Source organism: Vanessa cardui, chromosome 20 (assembly GCF_905220365.1).
Source record: "Vanessa cardui chromosome 20, ilVanCard2.1, whole genome shotgun sequence".
Classification (NCBI taxonomy): domain Eukaryota; kingdom Metazoa; phylum Arthropoda; class Insecta; order Lepidoptera; family Nymphalidae; genus Vanessa; species Vanessa cardui.
In genome coordinates, this window is record NC_061142.1 from 619,822 (window position 1) to 643,040 (window position 23,219).

Consider the following 23,219-nt stretch of genomic DNA (forward strand, 5'->3'; position numbering starts at 1 on the left):
TTCTTTCTTTTGATTGTTGGGGCAAGGGCCAATAACTATAACTACATGATATAATCGTTAATCGACTTTTAAGTAGTCTAATATTTTTCATTTCATTTAACTTAGGAAGACTCTAAAAAATATGTTGAATACGCAATTATTTTTATTACTTTTTCGTGCATATTCATTTGTTTTAAAATAGTGTTTTGTTTGAAGTCGGTTTTTCTTTTTGTTAAAATTTTATTTATTTATTAAAACGTTTTAGTAACGCGACGTATTGTCTGGTTGCGTTTTATTTATATTGGTTTCTTTTCAGTTAGATATTACAAATAATATCTACTACTAAGGTTTTTTTTATATATATTACTAGGATACATTTGAATGCACCTCTTGAATATGGACATTCTGATAACCTCGTATTCTGTATGCACTGCCTTACTCAGATATCATATACTATTTAGTAAGTATTCAAGTCCATAGCCACCCAGAAAGTATTCCTGTAACAACAACAGCCTGTAAATTCCCACTGCTGGGCCAAAGGCCTCTTCTCCCTTTGAGGAGAAGGTTTGGAACATATTCCACTACGCTGTTCCAATGCGGGTTGGTGGAATACACATGTGGCAAAATTTCTATGAAATTTGTCACATGCAGGTTTCGTCACGATGTTTTCCGTCACCGTTGAGCACGAGATGAATTATAAAGACAAATTAAGCACATGAATCAGCGGTGCTTGCCTGGGTTTGAATCCGCAATCATCGGTTAAGATGCACGCGTTCTAACCACTGGGCCATCTCGACTCCTCTACTTCTAATTCCTGTAAATAAAAGTGAATACACACAGGATAATGTTATGTAACGGTGATCACTTATCAACAGATGACGTACTTACTACGGCAGGCAGACTGCCTATACAACTACTATTGTCTATTACAGTCGAAAAGTCTTGTCATTGCAGTTAGTGAGCAACGTTGCTAAGGATAATCATTAAATTAAATATATAAACTGTTTTCTATTTATGTTTTAATTATAATCAGTTGTTATGACAAAAGTTATCACAGCTATTTATAAATATTTCTGTCTAATTATAATTTAATTTAAGAAAGTCGAATTGAAAGCGTTTTGCTTACATAACGCGTCTGTTTCATGCACATCACCGGAACACTTGATATTGTATCTTTGCAACCGGCTCCATAATACATAATAATATGAGATAGAGTGGACTGACTTGAGCCGAGATGGCCCAGTGGTTAGAACGCGTGCATCTTAACCGATGATTGCGGATTCAAACCCACGCAATTCATCTCCTGCTCGGAAACCTGCATCTAATTTCATAGAAATTCTGCCACGTGTGTATTTCATCAATCCGCATTGGAAAAGCGTGGTGGAATGTGTTCCAAACCTTCTCCTCAAAGGCAGTGGAGGCCTTAGCTATAAATTTACAAGCTGTTGTTGTTATTGTAGGGCGGACTGCTTAGTGGATGAAACGAGTGTGTATTAACCGAATACAACGGTGCATATGTAGACTAGTCAAGTCAGACCTTAGGCTACCAATATATTATTCAACTTATGAAAATAAATTACGTTTTATGTAGTTATAAATACATTCAGGACTGGTCATAGAACTTGGCACCCTTTTAGATCTCACTTCTTTTGTCGTTTGAGTTAACAATCAGGGTTTATATTATAATATAGTACTTGGCTCTCATTTTATTTTTATGTTTTTGATGGGATATATTTCGAAAGAATGCATACATTCCAAAGATAAATAATTGCATACTCTACAAGAGTAATAAAGGCAATAATGATAAGCAGCTTCTATCAAATTACCTTTGTCAGAAATGTTATGAGGATTGCTATCAGCGGGGAACTCGAGATGTTTTTTAAACAACCTGATATATAACAGGAGTTATGTATGCAATGGATATGAGTATGTATGGAGTTAAATATGAGTAGCAGCAACATCATGGGTATTCCCCTATTGTAAGACCTTCAATGACGATCTTCGTAATCGAGTAGTGTGGCGTACCCATGAAAACTGGTGTACTTACACTTACACCAGTTTTCAAGGGCCACTACGAGGTCCCGGGTTCGATTCTCGGCCGACTCGATGTAGAAAAAATTTCATTATTTTCTATGTTGTATCGGGTCTAGGTGTTTGTGTTTTGTTCCATAGCACAAGTGCTTTAGCTACTTATATTGGGATCAGAGTAATGTATGTGATGTTTTCCAATATTTAATGATATGCATGATTGTTGAAACGTTTTTTCTTGTTTGTTCTATGTTATGAATCTTATTTTAATTTATTACAGATCTAACCATCTTCACCTATACCGATGTTTGCCTAGAGGAGATTATGGCGCTCAAATATTGTATGCTTTTATTCTGGCTGTATCCATATTTCATACATTTTCTTCTCTTTGTAGTAAAGTATAAAAGTAAGGTAAAACATATGTTCCGAAGAAAATTATGCAAAACGTGAATTTCTTGCGACCTACTTGCTAACCATTCATGACTTACTTCTAAGTGGGAAAAACTTCTTTTATTTGTTTTTTTTTAATTCTCTGTTTTGTGTTTTTTTTTTATTTTTGTTTTATCAATTATTTAAATTTAGAAAGTTTAACATATAAATACACCCAAGACGTGTTTCCCTATCATGACTATCGTGACGAGTATAATAAGTTACTCTAATTAAATAAGTTGTTTTTGTTATGTTCTGGTGTAAATAATTTTTAGTAAGCCGAATATACATATAAATAGAAAGGATAAAAGTTTCCACTTTTATAATTAATTCAAGATGACGAAAGACAGCTCCGTGACGTATGATCAAAATTATTTTTAACAAATCCAATGATCAAGTCGCCGAAAAATATTATTTTTTTGCTGACCGTAGCGATCACTACAAGAGTGTTATCAAAGCGTACATATGTATGATTGCGCACACAGACACATCATCAACACAGACATGCTTACGTCTCGAGGTACTTCTTAAACAATTCAACTGAAAACATCTAAGTATTTATTCTTAACTTTGAAGCATCATTTTAGTAGTAAGTGTTACTAAGTTTAACTTTGTTATTCAGATTACTTCGACGCCGGACTTACAAGCGACTTAAATAGGAAATACAATTTAATCGTACATCCTTCTACTGGACCACGACCTCTTCAATTAAGGAGGATTATAGTTTATTTCCCTCAACGACAAACTTTAATTGACGTGTTTTATATGCAGATAGGTATTTACGTCATTCATTTCTTATGCACCAAAGATCAAATACAAAATTGTTTGATAATGTTTTTCATACATTATTAGTGATTGTTTGACGTCATCATGACGGACTAGTATACGGTTTAACCTTTAAGTCTCATGCTTGGCCAGTACAAGACTGAGCTTAGAATATAGTCCTTATACGGTCTCAAAATGACACAACAACAACAGCCTGTAAATTTCCCACTGCTGGGCTAAGGTCTCCAGTCTCTTTGAGGAACAGGTTTGGAACATATTCCACCATGCTGTTCCAATGCGGGTTGGTGAAATACACATGTGGCAGTTTTTCTATAAAATTAGACACATGAAGGCAAATTTCTATGAAATTAAGCACATGAATATTTAGTGGTTTTTGCCTGAGTTTGAACCCGCAATCATCGGTTAAGACGCACACGTTCTAACCATTGGGCCATCTTGATTCAATCAGACTGACGCCCGTCTTAACATTTAAGATTCGCTCGGCAGACTAATTGTCAGCCTTTGAGTTAAAGGCTAGATATACTAATCGCCGGGAAGCCAGGCAATCGTAGTTGAGTAGGGTAGTGGATTAAGCTTAGGGTGGGGTTGCAAGCCCTAATGATAAGTGCTGATTCAGTCGACGATGATACGTGCTTTCATAGAATATGCCTCGTCACCAACGCCACGGAATATAATGCACAGGAAATACATTCGCTGGAAAGGCATTCCATATAAACTTCTATTTTAATATTTATAATATTAAAAGTAACTCTGGCTATCTGTCTGTTGCTCTTTCAAAATCCGAGTCCCAAATCTTTATTCAATATGGAAGTGTTACACTTGCTTATTGGTAGTCAAAAATCTACCAACGGTTCGGAAATTAACACCTCGGACCTGAGAAGAACCGGCGAAAGAAACACAGCGCGATTTTTAAAAAATGCATCTTGCGTTTTAACAAATATTGATTTGTTGTAAAATAAAAATAAATATATTTTCCGTATTTAAAACAACGTTATTTGGAGGGTGAAGTCACGGGTGACAGTAGGTATTCCGCAAACATGAGCCTGTTGCTTTATAATAAAACATACAGATTACATATCCTAACTTAAATATCGCTTATCTACTTAAAATTACATATAATATGTTTTTGATGTACCAATTTTAACTTGAACAAAATTTTAACAATATATCCTGTTGGAAAGCGCAAAGGGATTGGTCGATAGTCTAACACATGTAGTGTTGAACGAAACATACATTTCTTTCTGAGAATTTACCCAGTGTAAATAACTAACTTACTTTACTCAGCGAATAAATAAAAACCCTGTGCGCTGAGACGCAGAGCTGCATAAAGTAAGAATTTATTCATTAGAATTTCATTAACATATCTCGGTAAAATGTAAATTCAATGACAGCGTTCGTTTCCAACAAACGTAAAATATTTTGTGATTCATGATTCAAAAGTGCTCATTTACTTTAAAAATATAATTTATAATATATTATAATATAAATAATATTGAACAATATCACATACATTACTCTGATCCCACTGTGAGTAGCTAAAGCACTTGTGTTATGGGAAATCAGATATAACGACGGTACCCCAAACACCCAGACTCAAGACAACATAGAAAACTAATGAACTTTTTACATCGAGTCGGCCGGGAATCAAACCCGAACAATTCAAACAAATAATCAACGATTACAGAACTGACTGACTGTATTAGATATTTACCTAATTAATTCATTGATTTTCTTGTTCTTTTTAAGAGATATTTATTTTAAATTAACCTAAGACATAATTATTTCGATTGAGTTCATATATACGAATGGTGTAAAAGTAAGTTTCTCGCATACATTTAACTCGAAAATTTGTGAATTCAAAATTAATTTACGTAATGTACCTACTTAAATCTATTTTACTTCCTTTACACAATGTATGTTTTATTTTTTATTTAACTTGTCACTTATTTTTTATTAATTTTAAGTGGAAACTTGATTGATTTATCTTTTTTCCTGTATTTGTTTTTCACTAAAAACAACAGATATTACAGTGTTTATTTTCCATATAAATAAATAATCATTGACTGAGTATTTTGAGTGGATATACAAAAATGCTCTGGAATAAACAAATGATACAGAAGTCAGAACCAATACGACTCTTAGAACGAACGTGAATAGAATCATTAGTAACGAATATTTTGTTACTAATGATTCTACTTACCTACTTATTCTGCAAAACCTAAGCAGTTCGAAGTATTTCGTTTATCTACGCACGAGGTGTCGCACGACTGGATACATAACACATGCGATTTACAGTCAGAGTAAGAAAACCTTCGTCACTTCTCAAATTAATTCCTTTATCAAGTCTTGAACTCTTAGTACCTTTTGAATCCAAACATCAAATCATTGCGACGAAATATGTCATTCTCGATCGATAAAGCAGTTTATCGCTCATACTGAGCACAGGAAAATAGATCTTAAGGTGACGAACCTTTTCTTACCCCGAATGTACACTGGGTAAAACTAAACATAGAAATCACAACTTCTAAAGTTCACATTTGTTGTTCTATTTGAAAGAACACAACACCTTAGTCCTTATTTTGCAAATGTTACGATATTTCTGATAGTAGTAACATTTTTGTTTTATTTCAAATCTAATAAAAATATACTCGATCAAGTAGACTTTTGCGAGATCTTTTGAATCGCCATTTTACGTGTTGTTTTATACCGGATCGGATATAAATTATACTGAGAAGGATCAGCAGAAAGCTCGGTTGGCTAAGCAGAGGCTTATCTCAAATAAATAATTTTTTGTATATACAATACGTCCTGGTTGAAAGTTAGCGAGTATTTGTTCTGACTTCAATAAACCGTATACCGTAGGCATAAATTTTCAAAACATATACCTATTAAATTTTTTTAAAAAGGTATTGCACAAACTTAGATAGCACCGCTGAATAAGTTTGTTTAATGACAAAGTGAGATGCGACATTGGCTATCATCAATACTAACGATATAAATGCGAAAGTAACTGTTTGTCTATTGCTAACGGCCAAACAGGCTGCTTCTTTTGCGAAGCTGTCGCGTCAACATATAATTATTAAAACATACAAAGGATTTAAACGTCAAATAGCTTAACACCAAAGCTTTTTACATCATTCCAGAACTAAGATACGAAGTTAGTTCATACATATCTAAGCCATCTATACCTACATAGAAATAATCAGTTAGTATCTAGGTATATGCCATTTCTGTATTTACCTATATCTCGAGCATAACAATGTATAATTTTATAGCCTTTACAACTCTATAATTATAATAATTACCGGTACACCTCGGAGAATACAAAATAACTTAACGACATTGTTCTTTATCTTTACAAAACAGACACACAAACCTTTAGAGAGAATAAATATGTTCCCTTAACCAAATTATTTGTCAATATCATCTATGTAACTCAAAAATAATTAGAACGAATTGAAACCTCTAAAAATCAAATATTACAGCAGGAAACCCTTCAAAAGTCGAAGTTTTTTGGCTTCTCCCCTGAAGTTCGGACAAGAGGTTCTACTGAAAACACTTTCATATTTTCCACATCTAAGCACAACTAAGTAAAATCCTTACATTAAAGCGTATTATTTTAAGACTGCGCATAGAATGAAACGGTTAAAGGAAGCGCCACACAAGACGTACATACACAGTTACACATATAGCGACAACTTACTACATCTGTTTTTGGACGAGATTTGCAAACTAAGCTTCCCAACCACCTCATTTCCTGAAATAATAATAACTATATATAATTATATACATACATATATAAAATAACATGTCCTGAGTGAATGATCCATCACCGCTGAGCGTAAACTATTAGGTACAGTTAGGACCATGCATTTTTATGAGTAGGATCGTTTTATTGAGTAGACACTCGCTAAGGGAGGAACTTTGGAAATTCTACCCCTAAGGGAGTGAAATAGGTAAGCATTTTTTTGATTAAAAATGAGTTGAGAGTGATAAGAGAATGAAACGAGATATGTGTATAAGCGTTTTTGGATAATCTACCCCTAAAGGGGTGAAATACGGCTTGAAAGTTTGTGTGGTACACCGTCATTTAAAAGTTAAAAACATGAAATGAAATGTGGTACATGAAATGAAGTGTGTGTACCACACCAATGTGGTACATAAAGAGATCTTAAATTAACGCAATATTTTAAAATAATCACGCGAGCAGAGCCACGACTAATTGCATATAGATAAACAAACAGACAAACGAGCCTGTCGTTGACTTGACCGAGGAATGACACTTCCATTCACCGGTCACTTTATGATGCGCGCGCACAGGCTGACATGAAAACTACACGATCAAACTGCTCGTTAGAAAGCCAATTAAATGTCTAGTCCATCGAAAAAGACAACTTCTCAACTTCTGCTTAGGCATAATTGTTTTCAATATTTATTATATAAAAAATTTAAATTTAGAATGTGAAACATTCTAGTGTGATTTTTTCATAATAATTAGCAACTTTTATTATAATCATATTTTTTTAAATTATTTAAATAAATTTACAAGCAATTAAATAGTATTTTTAATTTTGTATATATAAGTGTAACTATTTTTGAACTAATTGCAATCTAAGTTTGGGTAAAAATTGATATTTTATTTGCCTAGTTTGAAATTACTATAACCTAGGAACACTAGCTTCGCACGGTAACAATTTAGGAATAAAAATAGTTTGACCGAAAATGTTACCAGTGAAAAACATCTTAGCATTGGATCATATGTTTCGAAGATTACACAGATATAGACAAAATTTACCTCTTTACAATATACATTCATCACATGCTCCGTGACGAAGGAAAGATAGGAAACCTCCATGTGAATTAAAATTTACTTAAGAAATTAGCTGTTACCATTAATTTAATAAAAGAGGGGGAGTTTTAACGCGTATAAGCTTTCATAATACTCATAATTATTGTTCACTTGGTCTGCTGTTTAGAGGGAATCCATGTTATCAACTTAATATCTTTTAACTGCTTCTGAGAATCTGTTGAACTAGATAATGACATTTAATCAACCCGATTCGAATTCTGAATCTGAGGCCATAAAAACTATCCAACGAGGAATCCGGCCTTAAATAGTAATTAAAACAATTTGAGTAACACAAGTTATTACCCGAGATATAACTATGTAATTGTAATTTAAATATTTCGCTATGGAAATTAACCCAGTTTAGCAGAAAAATGTAATCGTTTTGAATAACGCAAAATATCATAATGCGCGTTAAAATCATAATCTATGAAGTCATAGCCTTTTACATAACACATGGGCGTGTGCGTGACACAATAGAAATTGTGAATAACTTTAATCTCAATATAAATTAAAATGAACGGGGCTTGAGAATCTAAATATTTATGTGAGGTGAAATAACAATTTTAAAAAGAAGTTTTAATAAAAAAGGTTTTATTAGAAATTGGTAACTCTGTGAATGCCAGTATTGGTACTACCTACTGATCACTTATTCTGACAACAATCAGCAAGAGTATTGTTGTGTTACGGTTCGAAGGGTGAGTGAGCCAATGTAACTACATCCTGACTGTCTTTCAAATCTTAAACCATACTAAAAAACGCTATCTGTTAACTAGTTTATTGAAAACTAGTTGTCGCCTGCGGTTTCGCTCGCATTATAGGGGATGGGTTGTTATGTGTTCGGCAAAAACATAGCCTATATCCTTGTAGTTTAAGTTCACGGAAAATGTCATCACATTCGGTTTATTGGTTTGATCATGAAAGTCTGTCAGACAGACAGACAAAGTTACTTTCACATTTACAATATTAATATAGGCAAAGCTTTCGACGTTTCAAAAATTGATCGAAATATTTGGGACAATGCACTCGAAAAGTCGAAACTATGAGAGATTACTAGCCTACGAATATGTTCTAATTATACATGTTCTAATAAATAAACAACTAAAAAACGATATTGTCGAATGCAATTTTGATATCTATGACAAGAGGCATACGCACGAGAATCGCACAAAACATTAAAATTGAATACGCTCAACCAATCGGGAGCAATTGTAAATTAATCACTGTCTGTAAGATGAGAAAATAATATTGAAATATGTTCAAAGTATAATAATATTTACATCGAACTAAATACGATTCATATTTGCTTGTATTTAATTACAAAAAAAAGAATATACTTAATTAATATAGACTGTATGCCCTCGAGTAAAATATCAAAGCTTTTAAACGAAATCATGTTGCAAGGTTAAAACTATTTATGAATGTTTTCAATTGTTCCGCGATACACGGACGGATAAAACATAAATCTAAAGACTAAATCAAATATTAAAGTAAACAAAAAAGTAATGTAACAGCTTCTAAGTTACCCACTGCTGGGCTAAGGCCTCCTATTAAGGAGAGGGTTAGAGGGTAAGGTCTTCTATTAAGGAGAGGGTTTGGAACATATTTCACCACGCTGTTCCAATGCAGGTTGATGGAATGCACATGTGGCAGAATTTCTATGAAATTTGTCACATGCAGGTTTCCTCACGATGTTTTTCTTCACCGCCGAGCACGAGATGTATTATAAATACAAAATAAAGCACACATATAATATAGTGGTGCTTGACTGTGTTTGAACCCGAAATCATCGGTTAAGATGCACGCGTTCTAACCACTGGGCCATCTCAGCTCAATCAATCAAATATTTGGTTACATATAAAACTGAATTGAAAGATTAGCGCCTGGTTACTGTGTACAAGAAACGGATTGCACAATTGTCTACGAGGCGGAATAAAGGTGAGGTCACATGTATGTGGCATATAAGAATAATCGTTACTCGAACGAGTTAACTATGACGATTCGTTAATATAACCGGGCATATTCTGACACATTACTAACACGTCTTAAAATGCCAATAATAAAGTAAAGTAATTATTAAGGGAGCAGTTTAATAGAGACTATTTACAATATAGCGTATAAATTTAAAACCTAAATATAAATATCTACTTTCATTACAATCGGTTAGGCAGTATCGAAGTGTTATTATTCTCAAACAGATATAGTACTTGCTCAAGTCACCAACCCCTAAGTCATCTGGCACGTTAGTCATAAAAAGTGGCTTCTCCTTCCTTCGAAATGAACATGCTCCATACCAAATTTCATCAATTTCGGGTCAGCTATTCATTCATAAGTCATTCTAGACACAACGATTGCGAATTCAATAAGTAGCATATAACTTATGTGTTTAGGAGAGCCGCACTCGGGCGTATCTCATGGTCAAGTTGAAATATAACCGGTCAAACGCTGCCATAGCTGTCAATGAACTTTCTCGATCCGCTCACCCACATATGCAAAACGATCGCTAAGGTCGCTGCAAGGTAACAACCGAGGTTTCGATTTGCCTTACTTAAAGTTACCAATGAAAATAAGACATGTGACGATTCGTATTATTTTGTATCTGTAGCTATTCTGTGCGTATAACCTTAAAGTTACCAATGTAAAATAAGATCGGTCACGAGTCGTATTATTATGTATCTGTAGCTATTCTGTGCGTCTAAACTTAAAACTCAACGCGGTACACGATCGTTAAGTATTAGAAAACGATTTGCTCTTTTTAAATAGCAACCCGACGAGTGCAGTGTTGATACTAAATATATAATAATAATAAATCTTAATTCATTAAAAAGAGATTGAACAGAGCGGTTTAGTTTTATAATTATATAGTAGAGAATGTCTAAATTATCAGTGTTTCTTTACTATATTGACCACGTATTATATACAAAAACCTTTTTAAAAAAATCTCCATCAAAATCCGTTGCGTAATTTTTAAGATCTAAGCATACATAGTGACAGACAGCAGGAAGCGACTTTTTTATATTATGTAATGCTAATGATGATTTCCTCTTTTTATATAAAATGAACGGACAAATGGTCCACATAAAAATAAATGATCACCTCTATAGACACTGACGGTAAACCTTTTTCTTACATATTACCAACCTTGGGAACTAAGATGATATCCCTTGTGCATACATTGGCTCACCCTTCAAAATAGAACGCGTCAGTACTAAGTATTAATATTTTCTAATAATTACGCGGAAAAAAGGTATTACCACGAAACAATTTTCACTTCCGAACGAGTTAAGTGATTTTTTTTAACGGAATACCAGATTCGTTTCGGCTGTTCTCGTTAAAATACCGTGAAAAACAAATCAACAAAAACACAATTTATAATTTCGTTAATATATCGGGTAAATTATTTTGTTCGCGATTATTACGAAAATTATATTATATGGATTTGAGCGTTTTGAGGTATTTTACAAATTAATTTAAACAATTTCATCTCTGCAATTACTTACAAGTTTATCAATCATTTATTTACTATTTGAATATCTAGATATGAAACATATATTACATTAAAATTATTAACTGTCTTGTGGAGCCAAGGACAGTTGCCCCGGTCGCCCACCCCTTAATCCGACCTATGTATATCTATACTCTATTCCAACCAAAACAGAAAAAATGCCAAATAACCAACATTTGACAGCAAAATGGACGCGATATCATTGGGTGAGAACATGATTGATCTATGATATTCACTATGGATTTGCGAGAAAATGGCGGTTTGTACATCGACGAAATTGATGTCGGAATTTTGGAAGCAAATTTAATGTGGAAATAGGTAATTAAGTGTAATAGTGTTGTATTATAAATAAAGATATACAAATCATAAACAAATCGCAAGAAATACGCAAATCTAAGCTATGTTATATATTACGTATCATTACAATGACTCTTGTAATATATGTCATTGGGTAATATACTCTGATTACATTGTACATTTGCGGATATTTGTAGACGTAACACTTACGTCGTTTCGTCTCGATTCACTTTCGAAGCACCTGTTACAACCACATCATATCGGTTAGGTTCGCCAAATATTCGGATATATTCGGATTTGTGCCAATTATAAAATAGACTTCATTCTTGTTATTTTATACATTAAGTAGCACACTTGTGACGTTTTCATATATGTGTGTATGTAGTTATGATCGTTGTAACAGTGTATATACAGATAGTGTATAAGTGTGTACAACTCACCCAAATAAATAAACTCACACATGGTAATATTGAAAATTAGCAATGTTTTTTGTCTCTGTATACAAAAATATATTCGAAAATATTGCCATCTCCTCTTCGCATGTAAGTTTGAAAGGAATGGCTAGTATTTTGCACCTGCTTATTTATTTAAGTATAGATATCCTATGAGTATAACCTACAAGGTAGTCCGGCGCCAATGTCGAATGTACTGAAATAAGACCTCGATATATGAATTGAATATGAACTAAACTTTCGCTTTGCATAAAACAAAGCTGGTTACTGCCGCCTGACGCTTATGTCTTTTAAACTACGCATCGGATTAAAAAGCGATTTTCTCAATAAACATTAAGAGTTAAGGAGGTTTATGTGCGTGAAAAGCCGATAATTCCAAATTTCCTAGTTAGACAAAATAACACGAATATTTCATTATACAATATAGGTACCCGAGTGAGGTCGGGATCCTACCTTATCGAGAATAAATAGAAAATAGATAAATAAATCTTTACGCGAAGTTGTGTCAATTGTAAATCAGACTTTGTATAATGGTACAGAAGACAATTTTTACGTATATGATTTAGATCCAAGTGTCCGTCCTTTCCAATATAATACCCGTAATTTAAAAGCTAGGGGACATTTAGACCCTATACATAATATACCGGATATACTGCTAAAGATTACGGGCTAAAGATTTTTGGACCTTTATCACCATGTCCACATCGACAAAGTCGTAAGTATCACTTGTAATAAGTTCAATACCCCTTATGGTGGCACTAATGATCATATAGAAATCGCTACAAGAGGCTGATCGCTGGCACGTCTTCAAGCGGGTTATTGACATATACCTACTCCTTGGTAATACGCCAGTAATGCATGTATCGAATGTTTCTAAGATTGCAAGCGCGTCTGCGATATTCTATGAATAGTTTTCAGCTAAATGAAAATCTGTTCGACTGACGTATGAGATTTGCCTACGGGCTCGGAATCTTTATAACTCTGACTGGCATCAATCTCACAGGGTAAGGCTATATACACATTGAAATTTACAAGATATATATTTGACTACTTACTTTACTACCTTATGTCATATATAAGTTGAAAATGCCTATTAGTTTTTTGTACAGTTAACGGACAAGACTGGGGTCCGCAAATATTGCATGTTAGTTATGCCAGACATAAAATATGACATTACATAGATGTCAACAACAAATAAACTACGATTCAACTTAATCGATACGTTAACAATGACTATATTTATACAAATTTGTGTGATACAAAGTATCTACGAGCGACAGAGAAACAACACCTCAGTTACCAAGCATTTTTTATGGCATAGCTGGCAAACGAGCAGGAGGTTCACCTGATGGAAAGTGACTACCACCGCCCATGGACCTCTGCGACACCAGGGGGGATTGCAGGTGCGTTGCCAGCCTTTAAGGAAGGAGTACGCTCTTTTCGTGAAGGTTCCCATGTCGTATCCCATGCCGTGGATTTTCGGACACCAAGGTGCGTCGCATGGTTGCGTATTGCCGATATAAAGAATAGTTAATATTTCTGGGCGCTGATGATCTTACAAACAGGTGTTTCAATCAGCCTGTCCGCCTACCTAGACTTAAAATAAATAATAATACGAACAAAAATAAACCGGTTTTTTTTTACGTAAACGTACACGTTTTCTGACCAAGACATTGAAATCTTAGGCGCAAAATTTTTGGTGCTAAGTTTGGATGCTTCGAAGTCCGAAGTTCAGACTTAGCAATACCTACTTGGTCAAAATCTATTTGTCTTTTATTACGTTAGTGATTATTTTTTTAATGTAACTAAAATTTAAATATGTATTACTTTAAAAAGTAAATTCTCATTTCTAGTCAAAAATACTACATCAAACATTTCAATCCAAAACAAATAATCCTACAAAATCTTTTGTTTTTCTTTTTCTACATAATATTGACGTAAAGGCAACACTAAGTTCTAATCATGGGTATCGCTTGTAATTTTAAAAACATTTTAAGACGGCCTGCCTACGAATGAATAGCGATCAACGAGCCAAACACAATTGGATAACTGCCAAAACATTAACGCCATTTTAAAATTTCACGCTCAATTTTATCAGCCCAAATATCGATGGTAATTTTTGTGTATAATAAAAATCTATAACATTTTGGATATGTCATGCTTTCTACTTTATATAGTCGACAGCGGCTTTACTCCTGTCGTAGGTATTAGTCGTCAGTTGTTAGGCACACCTTATCCTCAAAGGAAGAGGAGGCCATAGCCTATTTATAAATAATTTACAGCCATAGCTAATTTACAGGCTGTTGTTGTTGTCAGGCACAACAGAGTAAACTATGTCCTCCCTTGGGTTCCAGCTTGCTTGAAACAAAATTTCATCAAGGTCAATGGTTTGGTAGTGAAAGAAAAACATACAGACAGACAGTTACTTTTTTTAACATGAGTATAGATATAGTTAGGCTGTAGTACCACATGAATGAAAATAATCACGCATGCAATACTTGGTATTATACAGCCATATGTAGTATTGTTTGAAAAATTCAAAATATAAATTGTAACTTCAACTTCTTAATATGGTTTGTTAAACGAAGATTCAAAAGTGCTTGTAACAGCCTGCTTCAATAAAGTATATTTTGATTTGATTTTTGTGTTTAATTTGGGGGGGGGTCAGCGTCAACGTCTTAGCCCCCAAGGCTACCGACACGTTACACATAAAAATGATGGTTACTTTTCTTAAAATACCAATGTTTATAAGCGATGGTGATCAAGTGGCCTTTCAACCTAACAATTTAAAAAAAGGAAAAGGAATGTTTAATCATGTATTATTAGTAGTCAGATTTGGTTTGTAATGTTATTGTTCTCACAGATAATTATAAACAAGTTCATTTTATAGATACAGGTTTTTGTCTTAACAAAAAGCTTGTTTTCGATTGCAAGAAAGACCGTACACTTGAAGGTCTGCCGGTCAGATAACCGCAAGTTATATAATACAATCATATTAATCATATTGATATTTAATACAATCATATCTGTTTTTGTAAGGATTCAATTATTATTCGACGCAAATTACATAATATTCGATATCTATAGTAATATTATAAATGCGAAAGTGTATCTATCTGTTACATATTAAACTGCTGAACCGATTTAAATGAAATTTGGTATGGAGATCGCTTGAGTTCTTCTTCAATTCACTCCTTGAGGGGGTAAAATTGTATTTAACAGTTTTTGTTTAAAGTTAAACAAATTTCGCGCGAATATAGCGGCAGGTTTATCCAATGTTGATATACATAAATCTTCCGTACGTATGTATTTTTATGAACTATTGCGATCAGGAGGTAATTAAAATCCTTATTTCCATGGTGGTTGACAACAATGACGGCTTTGCCGAAATACGTTATTTTAAACACTTGCCAAACAAAGTTGTCTTCCTATATCGTATCACTCAATCATAACAGAAAGAGAGAAAGCAGCGTTTAACTAAACGCCGCAAAACCACGTAAGGCTGTTAAGACATTCTAACATAACTACATAAACTGTTTGCTTTCAGTTTTGTTTACGAGATAATGTCGGTTCAGACACATTGCAAATTGTACCGACGCAAATAATAAATGAATACAGAAAGGGACCATAGGACACTAGGGCGAAACCGAGGACGTAGAGTAGATTCATTGATCAAATTGATATTTTGCCTCCTTATAACGATCTTATAAATGCTAGTGATTTTGATGACGTTAGAATATATCCGCTAAATAAATCCTCGCTTGGAGATACGTACTAACATCGCCCAGGATGGTTCAACTTGCTAGTGGTTGCGGCATTACAGCTGCGCCCGTTACGTCTCAACAAATATGGATTCTTGAGAATAAAACGCGCATAGAAATCGCGCGTTTATCGTCTTGTGTGAAAACACACTTACTATTCGATGTTATTTTTTTATTTCCGATAAAAGTATTGATTGACAATTCACGAACCGGTGCTCACGTTTATGGAGTAATAACATCATTATATAAGAATTATTGACCACTTACGAAATTATTCGCACTGTTTGCATAAATTTTAATTAATTACGAATCATTCCTACGATGAAAATATTGGACAACATCACATACATTACTCTGATTCCAATGTAAGTAGCTAAAGCACTTTTGTTATGGAAAATCAGAAGTAACGACGATATCAGACACCCAGACCCAAGACAACATAGAAAACTAATGAACTTTTTCTAGATCGAACCTGTGACCACGGAGGTCATCGATAACATAGTAACGAGACTAGACTGTTAATAAACTTGTTTAAATCTTTCGCGAATAAAATATGCAATGTTGCGAATACCTGCGGATGTCAGTCCGGAGAACAGAAACTTGCGTTACCAGTTTTCTATATAATTATCCATTAATGTTTCAATTACCGGTTTTAATTTCTAGTTGATTTGGATAAGAGTTTTACCTTTAACATACAAGTCCTAAGACTCTTCGAACAGGAGAAGTAGGTAACATCACTGCTACATACTGCATATGATGTTATGATTACCTAGAATAATTTCAATTTTGGATATCTTTAATATTATCAATAATAATCATAATACACATTACGATACAACTGACTATTACGATAAGCTTAAGTTTCTTGCAGCTCCTTATCGGTAGAATCTCTATGACGAACCGGTGGTAGCTTCACTTATATACATAGTTTGTAGTACTACTTGAGAAGAATAAAGCTTATTTTGGTTTTGATTCTAGGTATACAATAAAGTACTATAGTTTAAGTACCAGTACAGGTACATCTTGGTGGTAGGGTTTTGTAAAGATTTATTCAATTAAGAAACCAGTATCACGCTTTCTTATCGTAATGATTGATATCAATATTTGTGAAGACAATGCCAAAATTATGATTTATCGAAACCGGAGATCATCAAATAATTGATCGGGTATCTCGTTATGATATTCAATGCGAATTTAATAAGCATTCAGTAGCATTAGTGAGTACTTTTTCATGACTATGTTGATAATGATTATTTATCGAAATCGGAAATTAAAAGATCATACGATCATTTATTATGAAGTTGTTATCACGCGAGAGATAAGGTTTTTTAGTACATTCTTAAGGTTTCAGTAGCGGAGATACGAATATTAGACCAGTATCGAACTTAGATGTGGCGTAGGGAAATTCAATAAAACCGATTACTGTCGATTTATACAACCAATAGAAATAGCTCCCTATCGCGCCATTCGACGCTATTCGCCGCTGTGAATTCTCGCGTCAGTTCAACACGAGAAAGCAAGTGCTTGTTAATCGACGTGTCAAATTGACGAAAATTTTAGGTCATATGATATTACAAGCTATTACGTTTGCATAACGATCATATTCACATAAGAAATAAATATTGATACTTTGGGAGAGCGTAGTTAATTCGGATGTGATCGGTTTTTTGAGTCGAGATGGCCCAGTGGCTAGAACGCGTGCATCTTAACCGATGATTGCGGGTTCAAACCCAGGCAAGCACCTCTGTTTCATGTGCCTAATTTGTCTTTATAATTTATCTCGTGCTCTGCGGTGAAGTAAAACATCGTGAGGAAACCTGCATGTGACAAATTTCATAGAAATTCTGCCACATGTGTATTCCACCAACCCGCATTGGAACAGCGTGGTGGAAAATGTTCCAAACCTTCTCCTCAAAGGGAGAGGAGGCCTTTAGCCCAGCAGTGGGAATTTACAGGCTGTTGTTGTTGTTGTTGTATGATCGGTTTTACGAATTTTACCGATGCTATCAGACTCAGAACTACCATTGTGATAAATTGTTCTAGAGAACTTGACGTCTTCAAGGAAGATTTGATCGCAGTCGAGTATTTCTAGTCAGCATTGCCAACGTAACTCCATCTATATGACACTGAGCTTGGAACTAATACCAATATATGATACGAAAATCTCCATTTTCTAGAAGCAATGTTTGTTAAGAATTGTGTATTCTTTAAGTACTTTTAGATAGTATTGCAATCATAAACAGTAGACAGTAGACAGTATCACGAGATAAATCATAATATTTGAATTGTCATTTAACAATAAAGTGAAGCTACCACCGGTTCGGAAAGTAGATTCTACCGAGAACCGGCAAGGAACTCGGTAGTTATTCTTTTTCAACATTTAAAAAATACAATAATATTAGTTAAATACAATTATATATGTATGTAATGTATCCTGCCTGGAAGTCAACATGCATTAATGCACTACAAAATCTTATATCGAATAATATACCTTTATTACCAATGTATTTTTTATAAACGATTTGAATTTACGAAACGGCAAAGTTAAATAGGGAACTCGAACTTCTAACTATTTATTCAATCTCATAGTCCAATGAAATATGGACAAGATCACAGTGTTTACGTTCTTCCCGAGACACGGGTAAACACTGCTAGCAAGTCCGTGGCTTATACCGAGAAATTCTCACAGCAAGCCGATTGATAAACGAGACAGTTAAAATATGACGATAATTATACAGACATATATTATGTCTATATAATATCAGCTCGTTATCTCCAAGCAGGTCATATCTTTTCCAGATCGATGTCAAATTATATCAGATAGGCAATAATACGACTAGATATAAAAAAATAAAGCGAATTCTTAGTCTTGGGGGCTTCATGTAACATACTACCTGTTCCGCGCGGTTTCACCCGTTACACGTTAATGATACACGCCGTGGGTTATTTCATTATTTAATATAGTCACACCTATTATTACCTGATAGTCGTACGAGTAAATGAGCCACCTGATGGTAAGCGGTCACCGTCACCCAAAGACAGTGGCGCTGTATGAAATGACACAAATACGACAAAATTATTGGACATATTTGGCAGACCAATATAATTATGTGTGCGTGTGTGTGTGCGTGTGTTTGTAGGAGTGCGTTTGCGCGTGCGTGTGTGTGTGTGTGTGTTTGTGTGTGTGTAAAAAGCACGTAAACGAAACGAACGATAGGAGAATTTGATTACGTATGTTAAACTGTATATGTGTGGTCGATTCATAAAACGAATCACATCTATTGAATGAACACAGCAACAGGTGGCATTTGTTATTATAAACGTCAGTAAGATTACACTCGATATTGTGCTGAACTGTCGCCTCGCATTATGTGACCCCGTTTAATATCATACCGGGTATTAAGGTCAACTTAGCCAGCTTACGTGTATAACGCCACTTAGCATTTCACAAATTCATGATAAACATAATAATCGCGCCAATATAACAAAACAAATATAAATAATTTTTCTTTAGTTTACATAACATGGTTTCATTTTAATTACTAATTTAACCTGTTAATGTATTTTTATTACAAACGATAAGAAATACATTATGATAATAAGGATGCTTTTAAATAACGATTACTGCGATTTGAAGATAGACAGATATGTCTGAAAACCTACTAATATTATAAATGCGAAAGTGGATAGATGTATGTGTGTATGTTACACTTCCGAATACTTGTCACGATAAAAGTACTGAACGGATTTGGATGAAATTTTACAGTAATACAGTTCATATGTAAGAATAACACATAAGCTACAATTTGTAAATTGATTTTATGTAATTTGGTCATAATATAACGATACATATCAAGTACACATGCGAAGCCGGGTCGGGTCGCTAATAATCTATACTTCTATACTAATATTATAGATGCGGAGGTAACTCTGCCTGTTACCTTTGCAAACTTTTTTTTTGTTTATGGTATAGGTTGGCGGACGATCATATGGGCCACCTGATGGTAAGTGGTCACCATCACCCATAGACAATGAAGCTGTAAGAAATGTTAACTATTCCTTCTATCGTCAATGTGCCACCAATCTTGGGAACTAAGATGTTATGTCCCTTGTGCCTGTATTTACACTGGCTCACTCACGCTTCAAACCGGAACAACAATACTGAGTACTATTATTTGGCGGTAGAATAACTGATGAGTGGATGGTACCTACCCAGACGGGCTTGTACAAAGCCCTACCACCAAGTAAACTTATACTTCTGAACCGATTTAGATGTATTTTGAGACCCGGGCATGTATACTTTTTTATTTCATCCCTCGAGGTACGCTGATGATGATTTGTGTGCTACAATTTTCATAAATTTCGCGCAGTTAAAGCCACTGACTTAGCCAGTATAATAAACGTCAAGAGATTCCAGCTATGGAATTGTTATTACGTTAAAAAAAACGTCTAAGAGTAAATTACGACAAAGTCTATCGTTAATAGTCAATTAAGTAATAATAATAAAATTAAATCACGTGTAAAGCTATCATGCATGTCTTAAATGTTTTCTATTCGAGAAACAAAATATATTTATAAAATATTGACAAATAAGAAAGCAAGCTAGGTTTGTTTGTCCTACTTTCTCCATGACAAATGCTAATAAAACATTTTTGGAAATTTGCCATGCATAAACACTAGGAAGTATGTTTAATTTCAATTTAACAGATAATACTTGTTTGGTTGAGCTTTGTGATGAGGTCTCATCATTATTAATATTATTATATTCTATCGCTACCAGAAATACCTTGTATTTTTATGTTCCGGCTTGCAGGATGATAAAGCTAGTATACTACAGGTAACATTGGCCACCAATGTTGGTAGCGCTTTGTCTTGTTAATATTTCTCCAAACACCAATGTCCATGTGCAGTGTTGACCATTTACCAACAGGTTTTCTGTATGACTGCCTTCATTTTAAATATAAGAACAACATATAAAAATTGTAATGTAACAAATCACTAGTGTTATTATTACATAATGCGCAATGGAGGCTTCGATGATACAACTATGTCTGTTACTAAATATTACTGTTTATTGTGATTCATAGAGTACACAAATGCATAATATCCTACATATGTATAATCTTTGTAACTTTCATTGAATCTTGTGTAGGTTTTTTTGGCAGAGTATCATCAACAGACAATAAGTAATGAGTCATATCAGATACATAATTATACATAAAAACTTTAAAGAAGGCAATACAATAACACACAGAAGATCTATATTAATTCATTGAATTAACAAAGATCAAATGTTAATTTAAATTATAAAATTAACTTTAATTCAACTAACTGTCAATTCATAACAGTAACTGCGCTAATTAACTGTTAGTACAGCACAACTTAAGAGAGTGCAAGTAAAAGTTACGAGATTGAACAGAACTTGAATTTCAATGTCAATAAATAATTTCCGAATGTTTAGAATGCCATGCAAGGTTTAAAAGATAAAGAACATATCTTAAAAAGATTTATAAGAAAAGAATAATGTTCATAGAATACAATGTAGAAAGATATTAATAATTACTTAATTAATGATATATCTGAAATTTAATATTGCTAAAATTTAAGTTTAGAACTACTTTTGTAATTTTTTTAAATTTATCTTTGTTTCATTAGTGTGGACAAGAACTGCCAGCGATTCTACCACCAAAACAAATGTTGTTTATAAGTTATATGTATTACTCATTGTAAAGTGAACTGTAAGGTTCTTTATGATGAATAAAGTTTTTAACCTGAAATTATAGTGTATATTCTCTATAAATAAATCAATTTCAATAGTTAAAATACAATAAGTGACAACAACACTGTTAAATAACAAGATATTGTATATTCATGTATGATAATTTATAATAGCTACGGCACTTTTAAATTTTATACACATGTTAAATTAGAATGTATTATTATGGCTTTTTTTGGAATCCGATCATCATGATAATATCAAAATCAAACTAAGCATGAGTTTATGCAAATGTATGAAACAATTTCATATTATGTTGATAGCAATATTAGTAATTTTAAATTCTTGCCCATGAGTTGTGACAGTGCATTTTTAAGCAATTTGCATTGATTAATATATACTCATAATTACAGAAAACAGAATGATGTAATATCATTATATATACTAATTACAAAATTACAATTCATTCTGAATTCTTATTTAGATATATTCATATTTTTTTTCAATTAGAAAATAACTTCTTTAAAAAAAAAAAATTTATACTTATTTATCTATATTAATTTATATATATTTGTGACAGTTCATAATATACTATTGTAAATTTTAAATTAAAAAGAAATATTAGAAATTATACATTATTAATAATTTCTTGTCACTCTAGCAATTTGAATGTTATCCTTAAACATAAATTTTAAAAATTTGCACTTTTGTATGGTATAACTTTATTTTCTTTGTTATTAAATAACGTAACAAAGCTATTGTCTTCAACGCTAATTAATTATTAGATGTGAATTCATATGGTGTTTTTGAAATATAATTGAGGCGTAAATATTTTTGAAGTAATTAACCCGCATTGCAAACATTTATTCAATAAGTAAACAATATGAGGATTTTGTTATGCGAATAAAATCTTTGTCGACCATTTGATATTTTTTTCACATATGCACCGACTGAATATTAGTACAAAACAAAGTTACCTGAAGCGAGCGTCCTGTCTGATCCCCCTGTCATTGTCACTCTTGTGCCGCCAATATATCACTCAAAGTATGAGGTTGTTAGCACATTCGGTTCCTTGAAGGCCAGCACCATAATCCAGGCAGCAATTACAAAAAGAACCCAAATTCAGTGTCACAAGTTACACGAGGGTAACTGGCGAGCGACGCAAACGTTCGCGCCACGCACTGACATCTCACGCGTTCTTAACAATAATATTTCAACAATTATTACCTTCTCCCTCATGGAAATTAATTTCCCGATGTTTATGTTCCTCGATATCAGCCATGACCAATTTATTTATTTCGAGATCTGACTTGACTGAACATAGCGACATGCAATTTTTCCAACACGACGCAGGATGACAACTTAACATACAAAGACGTGTCAATGTCAAATTATTATTTTTTGATGTTTTTTAAAAAAA

At 33.5% G+C, this 23,219-nt stretch overlaps 1 protein-coding gene across 4 annotated transcripts in view; it reads right to left on the reverse strand.

Annotated features, from left to right (window-relative positions):
- LOC124538194 (atlastin) overlaps nt 1-23,160 on the reverse strand; it is a 38,505-nt gene extending 15,345 nt beyond the window's left edge. Inside the window, exons 1-3 of one of the 4 annotated variants that reach the window (XM_047115163.1) lie at nt 23,027-23,159; nt 22,777-22,870; nt 6,926-6,979 (exon numbers count right to left, since the gene is read on the reverse strand). In XM_047115163.1, the coding sequence (XP_046971119.1) occupies nt 6,926-6,979; nt 22,777-22,810 (88 nt within the window). In that variant the 5' untranslated portion in view covers nt 22,811-22,870; nt 23,027-23,159. Of the gene's footprint in view, nt 1-6,925; nt 6,980-22,776; nt 22,871-23,026 lie in introns of all 4 variants that reach the window. The other 3 variants (XM_047115160.1, XM_047115164.1, XM_047115162.1) reach the window with 3 other exon arrangements.
- Nucleotides 23,161-23,219: the final 59 nt, after the last annotated feature.